The sequence below is a fragment of the Mastacembelus armatus genome, chromosome 7 (assembly GCF_900324485.2).
Source record: "Mastacembelus armatus chromosome 7, fMasArm1.2, whole genome shotgun sequence".
In the NCBI taxonomy this organism is placed as follows: Eukaryota; Metazoa; Chordata; class Actinopteri; order Synbranchiformes; family Mastacembelidae; genus Mastacembelus; species Mastacembelus armatus.
This window is the reverse complement of record NC_046639.1, coordinates 16,508,588-16,526,911: the sequence shown is the minus strand read 5'-3', so window position 1 is coordinate 16,526,911 and position 18,324 is coordinate 16,508,588. Positions and strand designations below refer to the sequence as shown.

At 41.7% G+C, this 18,324-nt stretch overlaps 2 protein-coding genes across 2 annotated transcripts; both read right to left on the bottom strand.

The window, feature by feature from the left end:
• Window positions 1-478: 478 nt before the first annotated feature.
• On the bottom strand, window positions 479-7,106 carry rbm15 (RNA binding motif protein 15). The gene has a single exon (XM_026333146.1). The coding sequence runs from the start codon at window positions 6,957-6,959 to the stop codon at window positions 4,407-4,409; it is 2,553 nt and encodes an 850-aa protein (XP_026188931.1). The 5' UTR covers window positions 6,960-7,106; the 3' UTR covers window positions 479-4,406.
• A 3,082-nt stretch (window positions 7,107-10,188) lies between these two features.
• alx3 (ALX homeobox 3) lies at window positions 10,189-15,281 on the bottom strand. Its single transcript, XM_026333156.1, has 4 exons — window positions 14,906-15,281; window positions 11,191-11,465; window positions 10,933-11,058; window positions 10,189-10,687 (listed from the first exon to the last, which is right to left on the bottom strand). Exons 1-4 carry the CDS (start codon window positions 15,264-15,266, stop codon window positions 10,337-10,339), a joined length of 1,113 nt encoding a protein of 370 aa, XP_026188941.1. The 5' UTR covers window positions 15,267-15,281; the 3' UTR covers window positions 10,189-10,336.
• Between the last annotated feature and the right edge of the window lie 3,043 nt (window positions 15,282-18,324).

Genomic DNA, 18,324 nt, shown 5'->3' with positions numbered 1-18,324 from the left:
ATCTGTACTAATCTTTTTTTTCCCCTGAATTTGGAATATGTGACATTGAATGCAAACACTGCAAAACACCTTACCAAGCATCATATAGCTGCTCCAGTAGTGTTTGATGAATCGTTGCAGTATGGATGAGGGAAAAAGATATTTTGTCATACGCCTCTGCATTTGTCAAATAACATCCTTTGTGGCGGTGTAGTAAAATGCACAAGTAGCTGCTCATGCAGCTGGAATATATTGAGAGTAAAAAGAATATTAGTGTCAGCAGGATAAGGTGCCGGCTGCCAAATTTAAAAGCCAAACATTGATCACAGATTGATAATATTTATTTTCACAGGCTATATTCTGATAATTTGGTAGCATGTAGAATTTACAGGGTCCTGGACTAGGCTTTCTTTGAGTCTCGCACTGCTATTCTCCATTTTATTAACTGAAGGTCAGCAGCAGCAGACTGCACTCTCCTAGGGCAAAGAACAATTTTATACCAGAAGCCATTTTATTTTAGTAGAACTTTTTTTTTTTTTTTTTTTAATCTAAATACCAATCCTCTAATTGGTAACTGAAAACACTAACATAAAATCTTTTATCATGATCAGAAAAACTATCCATGGTGAGGAGTCTTAAGTATTCCACCTAAACAATGAGTCTTAAAAGAGAATAGACTGGCTTGAGGCTGTTTCTTTAGAAATAATTAAGCCTTTGTGAATGAATCTGCTTTAGTTTCCAAATGTGCGGTACATGTATCACATCTAGACAGGAGGTTCAACAGCTGCTGTAGTCTTGCTGTAAAAACTCACCAAATATTAAATGTATTTTTATCCAAGTCTTTCAATGTTTTACTTAAAAGTAATTTCATACTTAAATTGTTGAAGATTCTACAAGAGTATATCATTTTATATCATTTGAAAAAAACAAAAACAAAAAACAAATGTAGATTTTCACTTAGAGTGCATTTCTCAGATCTTCTGTTAAACATCAACATATGCAAAGAGTTATTGCAGGCATGAAATTGTCCTATTGCCTTTCACTAGGGCTTTTGCAAATTGAAAATGACCTCAGTAATGACTTTGAACTGAAACCAGTGTGTGCAATTTTGCATCTGTTGATTGTAAAACAAGTGGTGTTGACACTTTATACTTACCACTGCTGCCTAAGCCACCGATACAGACCTGGCAGGCAGCACGTGTTCTCCTTACTCACCAGTCGTGCAGCGATACCAGCTCTGTCCTGGGTGCCTGGTGTGCATGAGTGTGATGTGTCAGGTGGGCTGAGGAAAGTAGGGGCTCCATGGTCCTCAAGATGGCAATGTTTCTCTAGTGAAGTCGGGCGTTCTTCTCAGCACAAGAGACAGCATTTGTTTTCTCACTAATATGACTAGAACAGGTGGTAGTAGGAAACTTTCCTCCCTGTGTAAAATGGCCTTAAGCTTATAAAAGAGCAATGGCAAAATAAACAGGTCTCCTAGAAGAATTTGTGTGAGGGGTGGGGTCCGCAGTGTGGATTCCTTCCAGCTGTGTCAAAAAGGGTAAACAATTTGGCCTGTTCTTGTTTCATTTCCATGCTGCAGCAGACCTCAGACGACAACAGAATACAGCTTCAGCACAGCAAGCATACTTCACTCGCCTCCTCGGAAAGGGTTCAATCAGAGAACACAAAGACGGGGGCAAACAATATTCCTAGCTGAGGTTTGGGCCATTCCTCTTCCCTGAGACAAACATTAAGTCAAATCAAATCATAATTAGGCAAAGTATAATAACAACAAATCAGCCCAGTGGTTCAGCTTGGCCTCAGCAGTGAGACAGCTTGAACTGTAGGTGCTGTGGAAACTTCAAAGCGGTGTCACCCACAACCTCCCGAGCGGAGTGTGTGACGGCCTGTGATGGGATTTCCTCAGCTCCTACTCAGAACCAGGAACAATGCACATGAAATCTTTAGAGTAAATGACCAGGGAACACAACAGGGTACTGGCACGTGCTGCTGTTTGCTCCAGCCCTCGCCTCCCGAACTGCACCGCTGTCTGCATCTGCCACTGTATCACACTGGACTCTGGCTGTAAACAAGGTGCAGTGGAGGCTCCTCGATCCTGATCAGGTGTTCACATGCCAACAGGAAGAGTTGAGGGTATAATAGGGGGGATCATGGGGGAGTAATTTATGACAGGCAACTTAGGAGCCCAGAACAGGCCTGTAAGCAAACAGCAATCCTCACATGAGAAAGGGGTCTCTCTTCGCTGGTGCTAAACAAATTGCAAATTGTCTCCCTTTTCGTGTTCAGAAACAAAATTTCAAGGGACAACTCCTTCGAAACACAATAAGGTATGGCAGCTCGTTTCTTCAATTCACTTCCATCGAAGAAACATGTTTCCCTTCAAATGAACAATTTATTGATAATCGGTCACATTAAGTGCCCAAATGCAGTTTCAGGTATGTGAACAGCTTCGGATGGGCTCTATGGATTTTCCTTTCCCATGACATCAAAGTGTACATTGCTCAACTTCCCATTTAAAACAGAAGTCATCACAGGAGCAGATGGGCTACACAACTTAAAAGCCTCATCAGTGAGGACTCACAAACACTAGGTTGCCTCCTCTGTAGAGGTTTTCAGCTCTGTACTCGTCTCCTCAGAAGTCCAACGTTGCAGTGGGTGAAATGTTGAGATAAAACAATTTTCCCACATGTGAATATTTTCAATACATATTAAACCCAATTCATCAAGTCAGTATTTGGAAGGGGTTGACTACTGCATGACAAACATACAATGGCAAAACAAAATACGTTAAGTAGGCCTTGGGAACATGTTGGCAGGCATGAGTAAAAACTTGTCAAATTTAAACCTCTAAAAGTTAAATTAACATTATTTGTTACAGTACTGCTAAAACTTTAAAATTACACAGACCTACTGACTGAACAAATAGCAGGTTTTTGTTACTTTGTACCAACATCTTACTGATACTGAATATTATAAGACCTTAAGACCTACTGGTTTCAGAGCAATAAACAGAACAAGGCTGTCAAATATCAACACAAAAGTCTCTATCTTTTTATCCATCACTAGTGTAGTTTTCATAGATCACATTACACAACCATTTTCTAAGGAAGGGATGCACAAAATAAAAAGGAGAAATATGAAAAACATGTTAGTATTTCCGTTACTACTCTATGTGTGTTGTATGAGTTGCTCCCTGGGCAAAATTATTACATCTGTTATTATTCAGCATTCCACAGAGTTGACATGACAATTTAGTTTTACCGGTGCATTGGACACAACGAGATCATTGTCTTGCTTTGCAATTTGGTGCTCCAATACTGAGGAACTCGATAAAAATACACTCAAATCCAAAAAATGTTTGAAAAACCACTGACAATATATGTAACTGAAATGTAGGAGCTGAATGGAGAAGTTTTTTTTTTTTTTCCCTGGTGACCTTCAAAATATTTTCCAACTTTGGGAAAACACAACAGACAGGCCAGTGTGAGCATCAATGTAGGTTGAAATAAAAATTAAAAAAAAAAAAAAAAAAAAAAAAAAAAACAATACTTCAGCACACCATACTCTGTTCACCAAACCTTTTCCTGTAGAAGGCAGAATAACTGAAAACATTTGGTAAATGGAGCAGAGCGCACTGAAGAGTTGAGCACAAGGTTGACCTTCAAAGAGATGAGCTTTGTATCTGCAAATACTGACTCATTCACTACGACTTTGCTGAATTCAGAAATGTCACGCTCTCCGTTGTACCAATCCTACGTGAAAGTGATTATAGTAGAAATATTATTGCACTGTAATTTGAAATGTGGAAAATTATGTTTCCTGATTCCTTCATGCAAAAACCTGCATAGGAGGTAGACACAATAACATCTGTAAAATCCATGGGAAAACAGTACTATAACCCAAAAACAAATATGACTATTGTTAAGCTTGAAATTTTCAGGTTTTGTTAACACTGCATCAGCCAGATGTGGATTTAAGGCCATAATATTTTGTGAGGTCGTTGTGGTTTTATTGTAGTGGAGGTGTTATTGTGTCCACTCCTTTCATTCCTAAGTTTTCTAGTTCTTTTCTTGTGATAGATCTGGATAACTATGATTTTAAACCTGAAATTGAACTGAATGTTTTCTATATGAACTATGTCTTCTTAAATAAAACTGAAATGCATGTTTATGGCTATGTGAGCTATCCATACACCCTTGGAAAAAAAAAAAAAATCTTTCAAAACACACATCCTTTTAGTTTTGTAAGGGGGCACTGTTTGTCCTTTTAGTAGATTACATGGGAACATACAAACACTCAAGAACCATACTAGTGTACCCCATAATGCAGAACACACAGCATGCAATAGTTACTGACATACAGCAGATGTTTGTTTTGTTTTGTTTTTTTTTTTCATAACTTGAACTTAGTGTGTTCTGATTTTTTTAAGATGCTCCACGAACCACAATCATAACCAGATAGTCCTCTTCACTTTTTGCCAGAGCTTTGGCAGATGAATCCAGGAACTGCTGGGAGAAATCACAGGGAGGGAAAGCATGAAGAACCCCTGTGTTGTCTTTATCTCTGCTCCCTCCCACAGGCAGGCTGATGACTCCAGCCGCTTGTTTTTGGTTGAGGTAAGACACCAGATTACGAAGTGGCCGCTGAGTTGAGGCAGCAGGGTCAGACGAAGATGTATCCTCTGTGGTCCCAGGAACCGCCAGCAGAATGGCGTAGCCGCCAGGACCCGCCACCTTGATGCGCCGGGACACCTCATCAAGCTTGGGCTGATCCAGACGGAGACGCTGTGTGATCTTAAGCTTGCTCACCTGTCTACCTGTTGAGCCGTCAACAAGCAGGTCACTGGCTACGTTGTGGTCGCCCTCCAGCAGGTGCATGTTGGCTGGAAAGTTGCTGTTCTTCAGCAGCAGCATACCATGCCAGGCCAAACATAGTTTGGTGCCATCTGGCTTAGACTGCTGACCCCCTTTGGAACTGCTCTCAGAACGTTCTCTCTTAGCTGGTCCTTTACCACCTTCACCTACTTTACGTTTACGCTCACCAACTACTGAAATGCTGCTGCTTGAAGGACCCTTGTCAGAGAGAGCCTGGCCTTTCAGTCTTCGTTCAGGCCCACCCCTTTCCAGGCTGCTGTGACGCTCTCGTGCTGGGGAGGCTCTCTCCCCGCGCATTGGACGCTCTGAGTCACTAAAACGACCTCCGTCTCTACTGCTACCTCCAGGACTGCCATCTGGAGAAGCACGTCTGCGCCTTACTGTCCTCTCTGTGCTATCAGGGGAACGATCTATGTGACGTCCATCCTCCATTACACGTCGCTTGCGTGCATTTTCTCGTCCCTGCAGCTCTCTTTCCAAAGACCAGGGCTCCCGTGCTCGCCGCACACGTTCTAAGTGTTCCAGAGGCTCGAATGGTGAGGCCCGAACTCGTTCACGTATAGCTGGGTTGGGCCACTCTGCTCCAGGAAAAAGCTCTCTCTCCCTAAAGTGAAGTGATGGTGGAGTCCGTTCCCTGACCCTCAGAGGTTCAGGTGTGGCACGCTGGACAAAAGACTCTGCCACCATCTCAAAGGGTGGTATTGGGAGAGGCTGCAGGAACTGCTGCTGGTAACGATGCTCAGTGTCAGCAAAGTCCACTCTAAGTCTCCTCTCTGGACCTCCCAGCGGGAAGCCTCTCATGTGTGTGCATGCCGCTTGTGCAGCATCTAAACTTTCATACTGAATGTAAGCCCAGGTGTCCCCCTTTCTGTAGTCAATGAGCCTTATAGTGCCAAAGCGGTCAAATTCTCTTGCCAGGGCACCTAAAGGAACCCAGGGTCCAAGTCCACCCACCCACAGGCGTGTAGTGGGAGTTGCTTTCCCATAGCCTATCTTTATAGGGTTGCGGCCCACTATTTTGCCGGACATGCTAAGCTTAGCACGGTGAGCCATGTCTAGGTTCTCAAACTTAAGAAATCCATATGTGCTAGTTTGTCCCCTTGTGGGTCTCTTAATGTCCACTTCTGTTATGACCCCAAACCTGTCAAAAGCTCTCCTCAGGTCTGCCTCTGTAACAGTTATGTCCAGGTTACCTAAAAACAACGTCCGGTTGGCTCTTTGGTCATCCTCTGGAGATATAAAATCCTCCTCACGAAAAGCTGCTCGCTCTGCAATGAAAGCTGGACGTGCCCTGGCTTCAAACAGGGAAAACTCCCTGTCCCTCTCCAGTTCTCTAGGCAGAGGAGGCGGCGGGGGAGGGGGCAGGCGTCCCAAGGCCAGCTGCTGAAGCCGATAGTCTCTGTACCCGAGCCCTGTAGGAGAGAGGGGCCTCTGCAAATGTCTGTGGCTTTGAGCTGCACCATACAAGTCCCTCTCCACGGGAGAGCGGCTTCTCCTCCTGTTTATGTACACTGCCTCTATTTTCAGCGGCCGGTCGTACAGCACCAACCGACCCCTGGCGTGCTTTGCAGCTCTGGCGTCCTCCGGTTTCCTGAAATTCACAAATGCGATCCGCTCGTCGTTGCTACGGCTGATTTTAACGCTCACGTCTCCAAATTTCTTAAATTCATGAAAGAGTCCATCCTCTATGTCTTCGTCGCTCAGCTGGGTGCCGAGGTCGCTGATTTTGAGGGTTTTGTACTCACTCTCGGTGCTGGGAGGCTGCACCCGCTGCTCCCCCCGCGACGTGGTCCTCGGCGAGGCTAAGTCCAGCGTCAGGCTCAGGCTGTGGTTTTTGCCGACGGAGCTGGCGCCAGCAGACTGACAACTGTGATTATTTCCAGTCCGACTATGACCGTCGAAGTCTCTGTCTCTTTTTTCACCGAGTAGGCTCCTTCTGGTAGAGCCACCGTCGTTTTTGGTCGAGCTATTTCCATTATTACTCCCACTGGAGACGGAGAGAGCACCCATTTTCTTGCTGGTCGGGTGGCATCCTCCCCGGTCTCGAATATCGTCCAAGGCCCGGGAGCGTTTTTTAATCGGCGACCGCTCTTTACCTTTCATTTCAGTCCACACGGAGCCGACACTTGGGGCGCCTATTTTTTTGTTTAGTGCTGTTTCTGCAAACTGGTGCAGAAAATTGTGCAAATGAAGAGCAGACTTATTCACTGACCCTGCGGTAAAACAACAACAGTCGCCATTTTGTAAAGATTAGCGTGAACGCCCGCCCCTTCGCCCTGATTGGTTGTAAAGTGGGTGGACAACTTTAAAGCCCGTGTCAATCATCTCCTGAGGCGTTTAATTAAAACTGTTCATTTCAGCATTTTAAACATTTTGTATCGATAGACAAAGTAACCGGAGTACGAGTAATACGATTCGGCTCAAATAACAAACACCAATTGCGGCCTGTGAGTTTACTCAACTAGTAGTTTACATTATAAGCAGAAAATGATCATATTTATTTAAATATCTACAGTTTACTACAGTCAAAATGATTTGACTCTTAAGAACGGTACACTCATTAAACACATCAAATGACTGAATTGTTAAACAATAAAATTCATGTAAAATTTCCAGCTACATGATCGTGCTGTACGGAGATATTTTATTTTATAACCTAATTCGGCTTAATACCACAGGATGGCAGTATTTGAACAGTAGCTGGGAATGTGGTAGTCTAATGATCTCCTTAAAAATGACCTTGGGTAGACACAGGACATTTCTCCACGTGTATGTGGACAACGCAAACTACCAGCAGACTCGTTAATGAGCTAAACTCTTGTTATAATTGCAGGAACAAAAATGCAATTAACACATTTATGACATCTGAACAGTTGAAAACAAGATCAAAAACAAATATTGAGTAACCCCAAAATATCTGGCTATTGCTTTGAGGTTGTGTCTACCCTTGTTCTAAGTCAAGGTTAGGCTTGAATAGAGCTAAATCTTAGGTCATTGTTTCTATCAACTACTTTCTACCCATCTTTATATTTTATGCACACTGTGTAAACACTGGGGCAACTGTTAATCTGAAGGGGGTTTTATCTCTAGATGAACTGCTAAATGATGCCCTGCTGATAAATCTCTGGAGGGATCCAAACACTCCATGATTTACTTGGCTGAACTTATGTCACTCTGCTCTTTGACCGTGTTACTGTGCTGGCCGCGCTGTGCTTCCACACTCTTTAGCTTAGTGGGGCATGTTGATGCTGTTCGACTACCTTAAACAGAAGGATCACAAAAGCTCAACTTCAAGGCCAGAGTAAATCTTGTTGAGATCAAAGAACAGTGGCCCGCAGGAAGCTTTACACTTTTAATGAGCATTAAATCATATTTTTTTCTCCATTAATGAAACTAAGGGTATAGTAATTTGCAGACTCTAGCAACAGTCTTCACCCAGTGACCCTGACACATGGAGTGATGCTTAGTTAAAAACTGCCCCCAGCACTGTGCAGTCTCATCATTTTTCATTTATTTCTGACAAATCATATAGGGGTCATGCAGCCTGATGTATTGAAACAATATAGATCAGAGCTCATGCCAGGCCACTGCAACTCTATTAATAAATTAATTAAATCTTATGACCCCCTACTGCAGGATGACTTCATTATTTCTTTTTCAGGCGGGCTCAACCATACAGCAATTATAACATTGTGAATCACTAAATTACAGCTGTCCCAACAGCGTTCAAAAGTTATCGGTTTCACTAAGCCACCGAGTTTCCTCTTTCGTTTATGGATGAATAAATTTGATTAACCTGCACTCTAAATTGAACGCTAATCCATCATCTGCTGTTTCTTTAGTTTCCCTAAAGATGGCCATCTCCTCAATCCCTTATCCCTACTGACAGGTCACCTTATCTTCTCCACTTAATCTGGGATTTAATCAGGGGGACTATGTAACTGCAGTAAGAGCTGCTGTCTCCCAGGGCCTGGCTGGAATTTGAAGCTGTGGGTGTGGAAAGTGTTTGTGATGGGTTTGTGCATTCTTCTATTGGAACCACATGTTAGCGGCTCACACAAAACCCCGGCACAGACTAAGGGAATGGCAGCTTGAATGGAAAGGAGAGCCAATATATTCCCCCGTAAGCCATGTACACTCCTGGGGAGTAAGTGGATCTTGGGAGGGCTTTGTCCAACAGTGGAACTCTTTTTTTTTTTTTTTTTTTTTGTCTTTTTCTTTTTCAATTCAAGTTGCATTCTCAATCTTGCACAGATTGAAATGTTTGCACATCTGACATGAATATGTTGGTATTTAGTAACTTAAACCAGATGGGATGGTACCATGCAATTCAGTGTTTCCTTGACAATAAAGTAAATTGTTTGGGGTAAAGCAGAACAAGGCGATTTCCTGAAAACCATTATTAGGAATGCAGTTAGAATACACGTGAGGCTAAATATACCACAGAAACATATTTATGTCATATACGTCTTTAAAAAGACAACACATGAATATATACATAATCCTAAATTAAAGCAGAAAGCAAATGACCTGGCTTTAGTGAATAACATTACAAAATATGCTCTGGGCCATGGTAACCCCAATTTCTTCTATTATACCGTAACTCATTACTCAGTTGGTCGGGTTTACCACTGATGCCAGATGTGAATGAGAAATATCAGCCTCAATGGGAAGCCAGCTGTCTGTGGGAGGCTCTCTACTTCATCATCAATGATGAAGTGTGGTCGCTCAGTTAACTTTTCATTAATGAACCTGCCACTTGCTCCTGATACATGAGGTGCCACCTGAAGGCCTCCTGAAGTGAAGCCAAGTAGGCTGCACATGTACGCTGTCTCTGTGCACTTCCCGAGCACAACCAAGCTCACTTCCCATCCAGCAGAACTCTTTGTGTTCTTGGTAACCACAGCCTGTAAAGCATTTTTGCCTCACAACCACATTCCCAGCTAAAAATGTGACACGGACTTATGGTTAGCTCTCTTGGTTATCATTTTCTAAAAGAGTCATGTCAAGGCAAAAATAATTCCAGCTGAGATTGTTTTTTGTTCCATTTTCTTAATCTCTTTCCCCCAAAAATTCTTTCCTACTGAATAAGACAGATGATTTAGATGGAGGCCTTTATTACTCGTCACACTATAAAGCACAACACGTAAAATGAAGATTATTATGATAATTACATTTTTTACATGCTTAAATAATTTTTCCTGTTTTGTCTCAGCATTGTAATATCAAACTTAAACTGGAAACAAGAAAGGTTATATCGGTTTTCGTGCAAGAGGCTCAACTTGCCCCCAAATTTAATCAAATTCCTTTTCCATGATCTTCAGAATCATGAAAAGTCTCCAAGTTGGCTTAGGCCTACATACGTTTTAGACAAAATATTTATGCTGAGATGGGTGTGTACATCTGGGACTGTGTATGGGTCAGGAATGTAATATGCTGTGGCTCAGTCAGTGCATGATGGGGAGCTGGCACTGTTGTGGTCATGTAGGCCATGAGAGGATGCTGCCCGGCTCTTTGGCTTTCATCCGCAGCGCCACCAGGCCCGTCGGCTTGTATTCGGCCTCAGGCCCCTCGATGGAAGGAGGCCCGAGGCCTCCTGGGAAGCTGTGGAGCGAGTAGAGGCCGTTGATGCCCGGATGGTGAGATGGGTGGTGGTGATGGTGGGGGTGGCTGGGGGAGGTGGGCATGCCCATGAAGCTCTGCAGATTGCTGTGGGGGTGAGGGTACGGACTCATGCAGGATGAGGGGATGGAATCAGCTCCGAGAACACAACCAGGACCCGAACCACCGCCTCCACCTGAAGCCGGTCCTGGCCACAGGTTTCCCTGCATCTGGACAGGGAGAATTTTAGGCTAGAACACATCCGAAGTTTGACTGGATGAAATTCATGTTTTGCTTTTAACACCAAAACAAGACACAATATCAACAAAGGTCAGATTGAACTCTGAATTCTCTGAACTCTGCAGGGAAAATATGTTAGGTTCTCACAGCAGGATCAATAATTTAAGCTACAACTACCACTACTCCTATATCCTATATATGTAGCCTATGTCATGTTAGAGCGGTGGGGCCCTACCTGGTATGTATCATGGCGCGGGAGAAGAGAGATATCATATGTAGCAGCAAAGTGATTACGGACCTCCTGGATCTTCCCATAGCGTTCCCGTTTCCTCCACTTGGCTCTACGGTTCTGGAACCAGACCTTTAAAAAACAAAATATAGTATAACAGGACATTTTCAGAAAACAAAAGCTCTTTTTCAGGTTATCACCCCTTCTCTGCTTGTAGCTATAAAATGAAAAGGGGTCAAATGTGAGAAAGTTGCCCTCACACACCTGAACCCGAGCCTCTGTGAGCTCAGTCCTCAGCGCCAGCTGCTCCCGGGCATACACGTCAGGGTAGTGTGTCTTCTGAAACACTTTCTCAAGCTCTTCCAGCTGAAAGGTGCTGAAAGTCGTGCGATTGCGCCGTTTCTTGTTCTTGCCCGATAAGTCGATGGAGTCAGCGATAGAGTCTCCCTGTAAACTGCCACCTGGCTCTTTTAGCTTGCCACAACAGTCTGTTCCAATCCCAGGATAGCCCATGGTCTTTGGAGCTCCTTTCTCTCTGACTAAAGCATGCAGGACACACAGAAAAGGACACTCAGTTATAGAGATAATAAAATAAATATTAATTAGTGTTCATATTCTAGCCTATTATTATTCCTAATCTATTAGCTTCGGTTTATTATTTGATGGCTGCAGCCTGATTTTTTTGCGATCATCATTTTTCAAATTAAATTTACTTTAACTTCGTTCAAATCTGACCCACTACAAAATGTTACATGTAATCTGTTAAATAAAGATTCAGTACAATTTTAATAATTTTTTACAGCTGTTTAATAAATGTTTGAGAAACACCACAACACTCGCTTATTTTTCTTCTCACAAACAAATCTGCAGCCTTTTCAAATCAGCTCAAGTGCTTTTAAAATGTTAGAAAATCTAGAAGATACCAACACAAACATGAGGATGAGAAACGGGAAAAGCCACAGCTCAGAATCAAACGTCCTTGCGTGTGAGGCAAACAACCGGTTGCTCTATCACTCCCATGCTCACTGCCAGAGAAAGTCCTTTTTTTAACTTACAGACTTTCATCTGGATATGCTTCTGGCATGCAACGATGAGCTTTCAAGACCAATAAATATGACAATACTCATTGTCACAACATCAAACGAAACAGGGTGTCACAACAAACACTTTCTTTTTGGAGTGTCACTGAAAACAATTAGTCACTTGCTTATTTTTCTTCTCTGTTTGATTCCCAAACAAAAGCTGCCAAAGCTGTGAGATGCCTGAGAAAATCAACACACACAGCAGTAATTCAGCCAAACAGGGTTTTAATTTGATTAGATTAGACAAACCATACTTAGGCAGTGAACTAGCTTGAACTAAACCCAAACGTTAGTAAGTAACAAAAAAAAAAAACACAAAAAAAAAACAAGACTAAAGTTGTTTCACTAAAAAGTATTTCAAATAAATGTTTAGCTTTAGATTCCAAACAGATATAATGATTTATTCTACGCAAAACATATTGTAATAGCCATGTCATAATATTAACAAGACACCACTGAAATATATGGCATATTTCCATCTAATAAAGCACATGACTGATTTAATAATATACATATATACCTTTACATTTAGCTGTAAAGGGAAAATCTAAAAGCCTTATTGTCCTTCCTGTTAAGAGACTATGGAAAAGGGCTATTCCCTCCTTCAGTGTTTGGACGTTGATGTCCACATTCATTATGCTTAAACTAAAGCATACTAGCAACTAAAGCAAACTGAGCTCCAAAACAGAATCACTTTCCATTTATCTGCAGGCACTCACTCACCAAGACACTACTCAACTACTCTCCTAATCTATGGGGGCCCTACAGAGAGTACTCTTCATTGCAACATTAATTTCCCCCGTGCCCATTAGATCCAAACTCACACCCACAGTTTCACAAAGAAAATATTCGCCATCAAAATTACAAACCGGAGCCGCAGGACACTGTAAAGCTTTTACCCTGTCGAGCACCCACATCCGCCCTGCTTCCAGTCCAGCGTAATTGGATCTATGTGAAATGCAGGAAAAGGCAAATAGAGGATAAAGTCAAAATATAGAGACAGGAATGTCATACTGAAATAGCCTTGGTAGAACTTTCACTTGCTTCTCTTTGAGACCTCTCGCGCTCTGCGTTAAGGCGAAGCAGTAGTTCAGTTTTTAAAACATATGTTTCGTTGGAGTTTTTTGATGGCTATATCTAATTCACTGCTTTTAAATTTCATAACTATAGTTATTCAAACACATTAAGGTCAAAAATTAAAATAATAAAAAATGAAATGGTCTCCGCCTGTTACTGGCTTAGAGATTGTTCCTAGGGTTTGGACCTGTTTACAAAACAATTTAAATCATTATATTTTGTAAAATGTTAGATTTTAGTTTGGTTAGTTTGTATATGTGTTTGTGTGTGGCATATTTCTGAATCTGAAAAATATGATGTTCAGAAAATGTATCGGATAAATGTGTTGTGTCAGCCGTGCCAAACTTGTAGAGACAAAAGACAAAACCTCCCATTGGGGACATCATGCATTTAAACCAGAGTTCAGCAAAACAGAGTAGCCTATAAAACACCTTAATAAAGTCAGTCGAGTGTAAACGTGCAAATAAGTAAATACAAGCGAAATATGTTGTGTTTTATTGTTGACTCCATCTGCTTGTAAAAATGATAGGCCTGTTTTGTTGTTATAAAAATCAAGCAGTTCTTTGTGAACCTATGAAAATGTAAAATATGCACTACAATTCCCTCAAGAACCTTTTCTGGTACGGTAGGCAAAATGTGAATACTTGTTCTTTTCTGAAAAGCGCATAACTCAAATTCAAAAACACACGGCTGAAGAACAGTATACACACACGCCCGCGGTATCTGTTCTGTGTATGCATGAATTTTAAGAAAAGTAATAAAAGGTTTCTTATAAACCCTGAAAAAGGACTATTGATATAACTTTCATAACTAATTGTGGAAAAAAAAAACTTCTTTCGGCTGTCTTTGGCTGTAACATGAATCAAGCTGTTGTATATTATTCTGGACACAGATATCACAAAAACCTTATCAGAGCTCATATCCTCTGTTGCTTTGCAGAATCATCAACACCAATAAATAAAGTGAAAAACCACATCATTTCTTCAGGCTTTGGTTCAACAAACACAATGGTCCCCCCCCCCCTCAAGATGGATATTTGAGGACTATTATGTCTGACAGCCTTTGAGTAGACGCCTGCTCGCAAAAGTCAAAGTCAATTCTGCTGTGCCAAAAAAACAACAACTTGCATGGGAAGAGGATGAGAAACAATTAAAGAGACAGAGTCTGATATAGGGAAAACCTGAATGCTGGCCGGCTAGGATCTTAACGACACACCCAACTTGCTGCCAGACTGACCTTTAACCTCTCTCATCCTACATCAAGGACTATCAGGAGAAAGAAAACCTGTTGACATTTTTATCACAGTCATGCTTTTCTTGGCATCCTCAATAAAAATTATGTCTTTTTTTTTTTTTTTTTTGGTGGCATTTGTGTAGTGATTAGTTGAAAAGACAAAACCTGAGAACTCAGAAAAAAGTTGCAACATCCACATGAGCTGCATAATTTATTTTTTTACAACGTTAAACATGGATAAGATAAAGATTATTCTCATGTTTTATTCCTTCAGTCATCCATTTATTTTTACACCCACTTAACCTCAGCAGGATGTCTATTATTGCAATGCTGAAATGTTAAAATTGGAAAAAATAATGTGCAAGAATCAGAAGAAACAAATATTAAAATAATCTTTGCCTACTCAACTTATATATTAGTACAAGGAAATACAAATCAGATAAATAAAAAGCAAGCAAACCGCATCATTATTGGCAGAAATAGCTTTAAAGATTTTGCTGTTACCTCCTATTTTTTATCTATTGTTAGTTTGCTTTTCAAATGCCTTTCCTTTTGAATTCATTTAATTTAAACTCTCTCAAACTTACCTTCCGAGGTGTTTTCATAAAACGCCGGCTTCCCGCTTATCGCTGTGCCCTTCTGATCCTGGTTTATATTGTCCAAGAACTTGCTGTGTTTGGACGGTGATGCGGGCGGGTTCGCCGGGGCAGCGCCGTGCGTAAAGTCCGCCGTTGCATCACCAAACCTCCCCATGGCGGCGGAGTACAGATCCCCGCGCAGGCTGAGGCGGTGAGGCAGAGGAGGAGGAGGAGGAGGAAGGTGCGAGGGTTTCTGCAGCTCATCGCAGGAGAGAAAGGAGCCGGAGCCTCCGTGCTCTAGTCCCGGAGAGTTTTCTGGCGTCCTCCTGCTGTTCTGCGAGGAGAAAGACAAACAACTCTCCGTCTCCATCTTACGGGTCCAGCAGGCAGGATAGACAACAGCGACTGGGCGCTGATAGTGTGGGCGCCTGAGAGAGAGATTTTTTTCTTCTTCTGTGTCCATGTCAAGTGGGTGGGATTTAACAGATCAGAAACAAAGACCCGTGAAACCGGGGATTGGTGTGTGTGTGTGTGTGTGTGTTTGTGTGTGTGCGAGAGAGAGAGGGAGAGAGAGAGAGAGAGTGCGTGTGTGTGTGTGTGTGTGTGTGTGTGTGTGTGTGTGTGTGTGTAGGATGTCTGTTACAGTATCCGGCAGTCTGATATAATCCGCCAAAAATTCAATCACGTGTGGTTTCTGTCCCTCCAATTAACCATTTAGTCCCTATTTCATATATTGTTAGGGGCCTAATCACCAAATCAAGCAGAGCAGGAGAAGCGCACAGCAGCACCCATTTTACGCACAGACTGGTGATCTGACCGAATGAAACCCCAATGTTTTTTTTTTACTGAAGACCATGACTGTTAGGTGTTTACTTTTATTATTTTAACAATTTAATTTCATTTGATCTTACTTTGCTTATTTTTTTTTATTTCAATTGGGGATAAAGAGTAGGCCTAATTCTTTTTTCGATAAATAGTCGACTTTATATGGCCTATTTTAAAATATGCTACTGTTCTTTCCGTTCACTCACATTTCTGCACTTATAATGCGTTCAAGCCTATTGAACAAGTCTATGCATTTTATAAAATGGTATATTGGGCTGCTACAAGACATCGATAGAAAATTCCAAGTCACATAGGAAAAACATGCCCATGTAAAACACGAAAAAAAACCAAATGTGATTAAAACGCAAATGGAAATCATTTGGAAGTCTAGCAAACTTGGATAATAATTTACGCACTAATTCATGCGCAAAATCCATCATCACTATGCAGATTACTGTAATCTGACTAAAATATAAATTTTACTTGAGATCCTTTATTCTACCGTCCACCTTGTTTCGCTGTTTTTCAACAGATCCAGCCTGAAGATCAACTTTTTCGTTAAACACGCGTTCATTCATCAAAAAACAACATACGCACAACAGGCCTAAATTATATTTTCCGATTTGGGTGGCTATAATCTAAATCACAGTCTGTAATTTTAAACTAAAAACTCTTGGCCTTTTTATTTTAATTTAATCACACTTTTTATTCGATCGTGCAGTCTTTATAATAGTGCAACATCTCGGGAAAACAGGCATTTTGAGCGAAAAGTGTGTCCTTATTAGAGATCAAAAAGATTAAACGGAAAATAGTCATGTAGTTACTGCACATTAACGACATGACTGGCCGACTATTACAGCAGCTGCACTGCACTTTGCCGTTCCCTCTTCATTCACCTCTAATATGCTGCTGATTTCCTGTGGTTGTACTAAATAACACTGTGTCTTTTAGAAATGATGGAAACAGCAAAACAATGATTATGAAGGTCATAACACTTGGCTGTGCACAGTGAAGCAGCTATATTTTTAATTATTGTACATTTTTTTCTGAAATCTTTACTGTTAACGTTGTTTTGATGAACGTGTTTGAATAAAAAACAATAACTATCTGTAATGAAACTCAGAAAGAGTAAGCTTTTGTCCCTGGCAGAGAGCAGGCTCGGTGTTCTTCAATTCAGCTCAAAACTGAGAAATCCTCAGCCTCAGTGGTGAGATAAAAGGCTTTTGATACTCACGTTATCTCCAGTCATCAAACCTCATCTAAACATGGTGCACTTACCAGGCTCAGACACAGCACCGTTGGTTTTGGGGACATCTAACCATCTCCCTGGATACCTGAGGTCTCGTGCTGCTCAGCTGATGGACAGGTCTGTAAACACGGGGTCCATTTGGGCCGAGAGGCCTCATAAGCCCCATTTGACTCCAGTTTAAGCTCAACATCAAAGTCTCCATGGTGCATGTTATACATCCAAGTGGGGAAAAATGCTGTACAACAAGAGTTGTGGCGTTAATGTGGCATATGAATGATGGCTCCACGTGAGCGCACATTTTTGAATGAAGTGTTGCGTGGAAGTCCACACTGCATCAGGATTTCTATAACAAGCAGGAAAGATCAGAAAATTGGCAATTGTTTTACTCTGACAAAATTATTCATACTCCATTGTTCAAATACTCTCAAACTACATCCATTTTATTTACTAAGAGACTCAGAAAGGGTCTAACTTCAAAATGATTAGTGATCTTAGACATGAGGCCCAATGACTTTTATGTGTAATGTGACTTAGATTAACGTTTGTTAGAGCATACAGGCTAAAAAAGGCCATGCTGTCACGTTAATCACAACCACAGAGCCACATTTTACCCTCCCACACTCTAAGTGCATTTATCCCAGTAAACTTCAGCTTAGGTGTAGCTGCCAGCATTTACAACCGTCTGACTGACCACCATTAAATACCTCAAAATTTTGTTAGAAGGGAGTGTATGGTTTAAGATGTATACACTGTGGGGTGGGGGGGGGGGGGGCACGGATATGTTTCTTAAATGTCGTGACAAGCATGTCCTCTGTAGCTCGAGGCAGCGGAGCACTCTTGAATTCACGAACCCAGCTGAGTAAATGCATTCCAGAAATGTGGGCAAGAGGAAGAAGGCCTACGCTATGATCTCGGAGCCGCCGCAGGTAACAGTGTTTATATGAATATTGCATCAAGAGAGCATAAGATGTGGAGGATTATGGGTATGTTATTTGCTGAGGAATCAAAGTCTCCTATGAGTCTGTGTAGACATTTGTATGCTGTGGCTTTTTTAATTATACTTGAGAGGGGGAGGCCGTTCATTCGAGCGCTGAAAGGTCCAGGTTAAAATAGACACTGAAATCTTTACCACATCAAACACAACAAAGCAATTGTCTTTCATAAAATAAGCACATTACGTGAAATTATGGCTAAGTCCTACCTCAGCAAGAGATGCATGCATTACAAGTGACGTTTAAACACATGGCAGTGGCACAAAAATAGTACTAACTCACTGTCCATTCCATGACCAGCTTCAACTCGCTGCTCCCCACAGTCCTTAGCGCTTGTCCTACAAGCCTGTCCTGGGCATGAC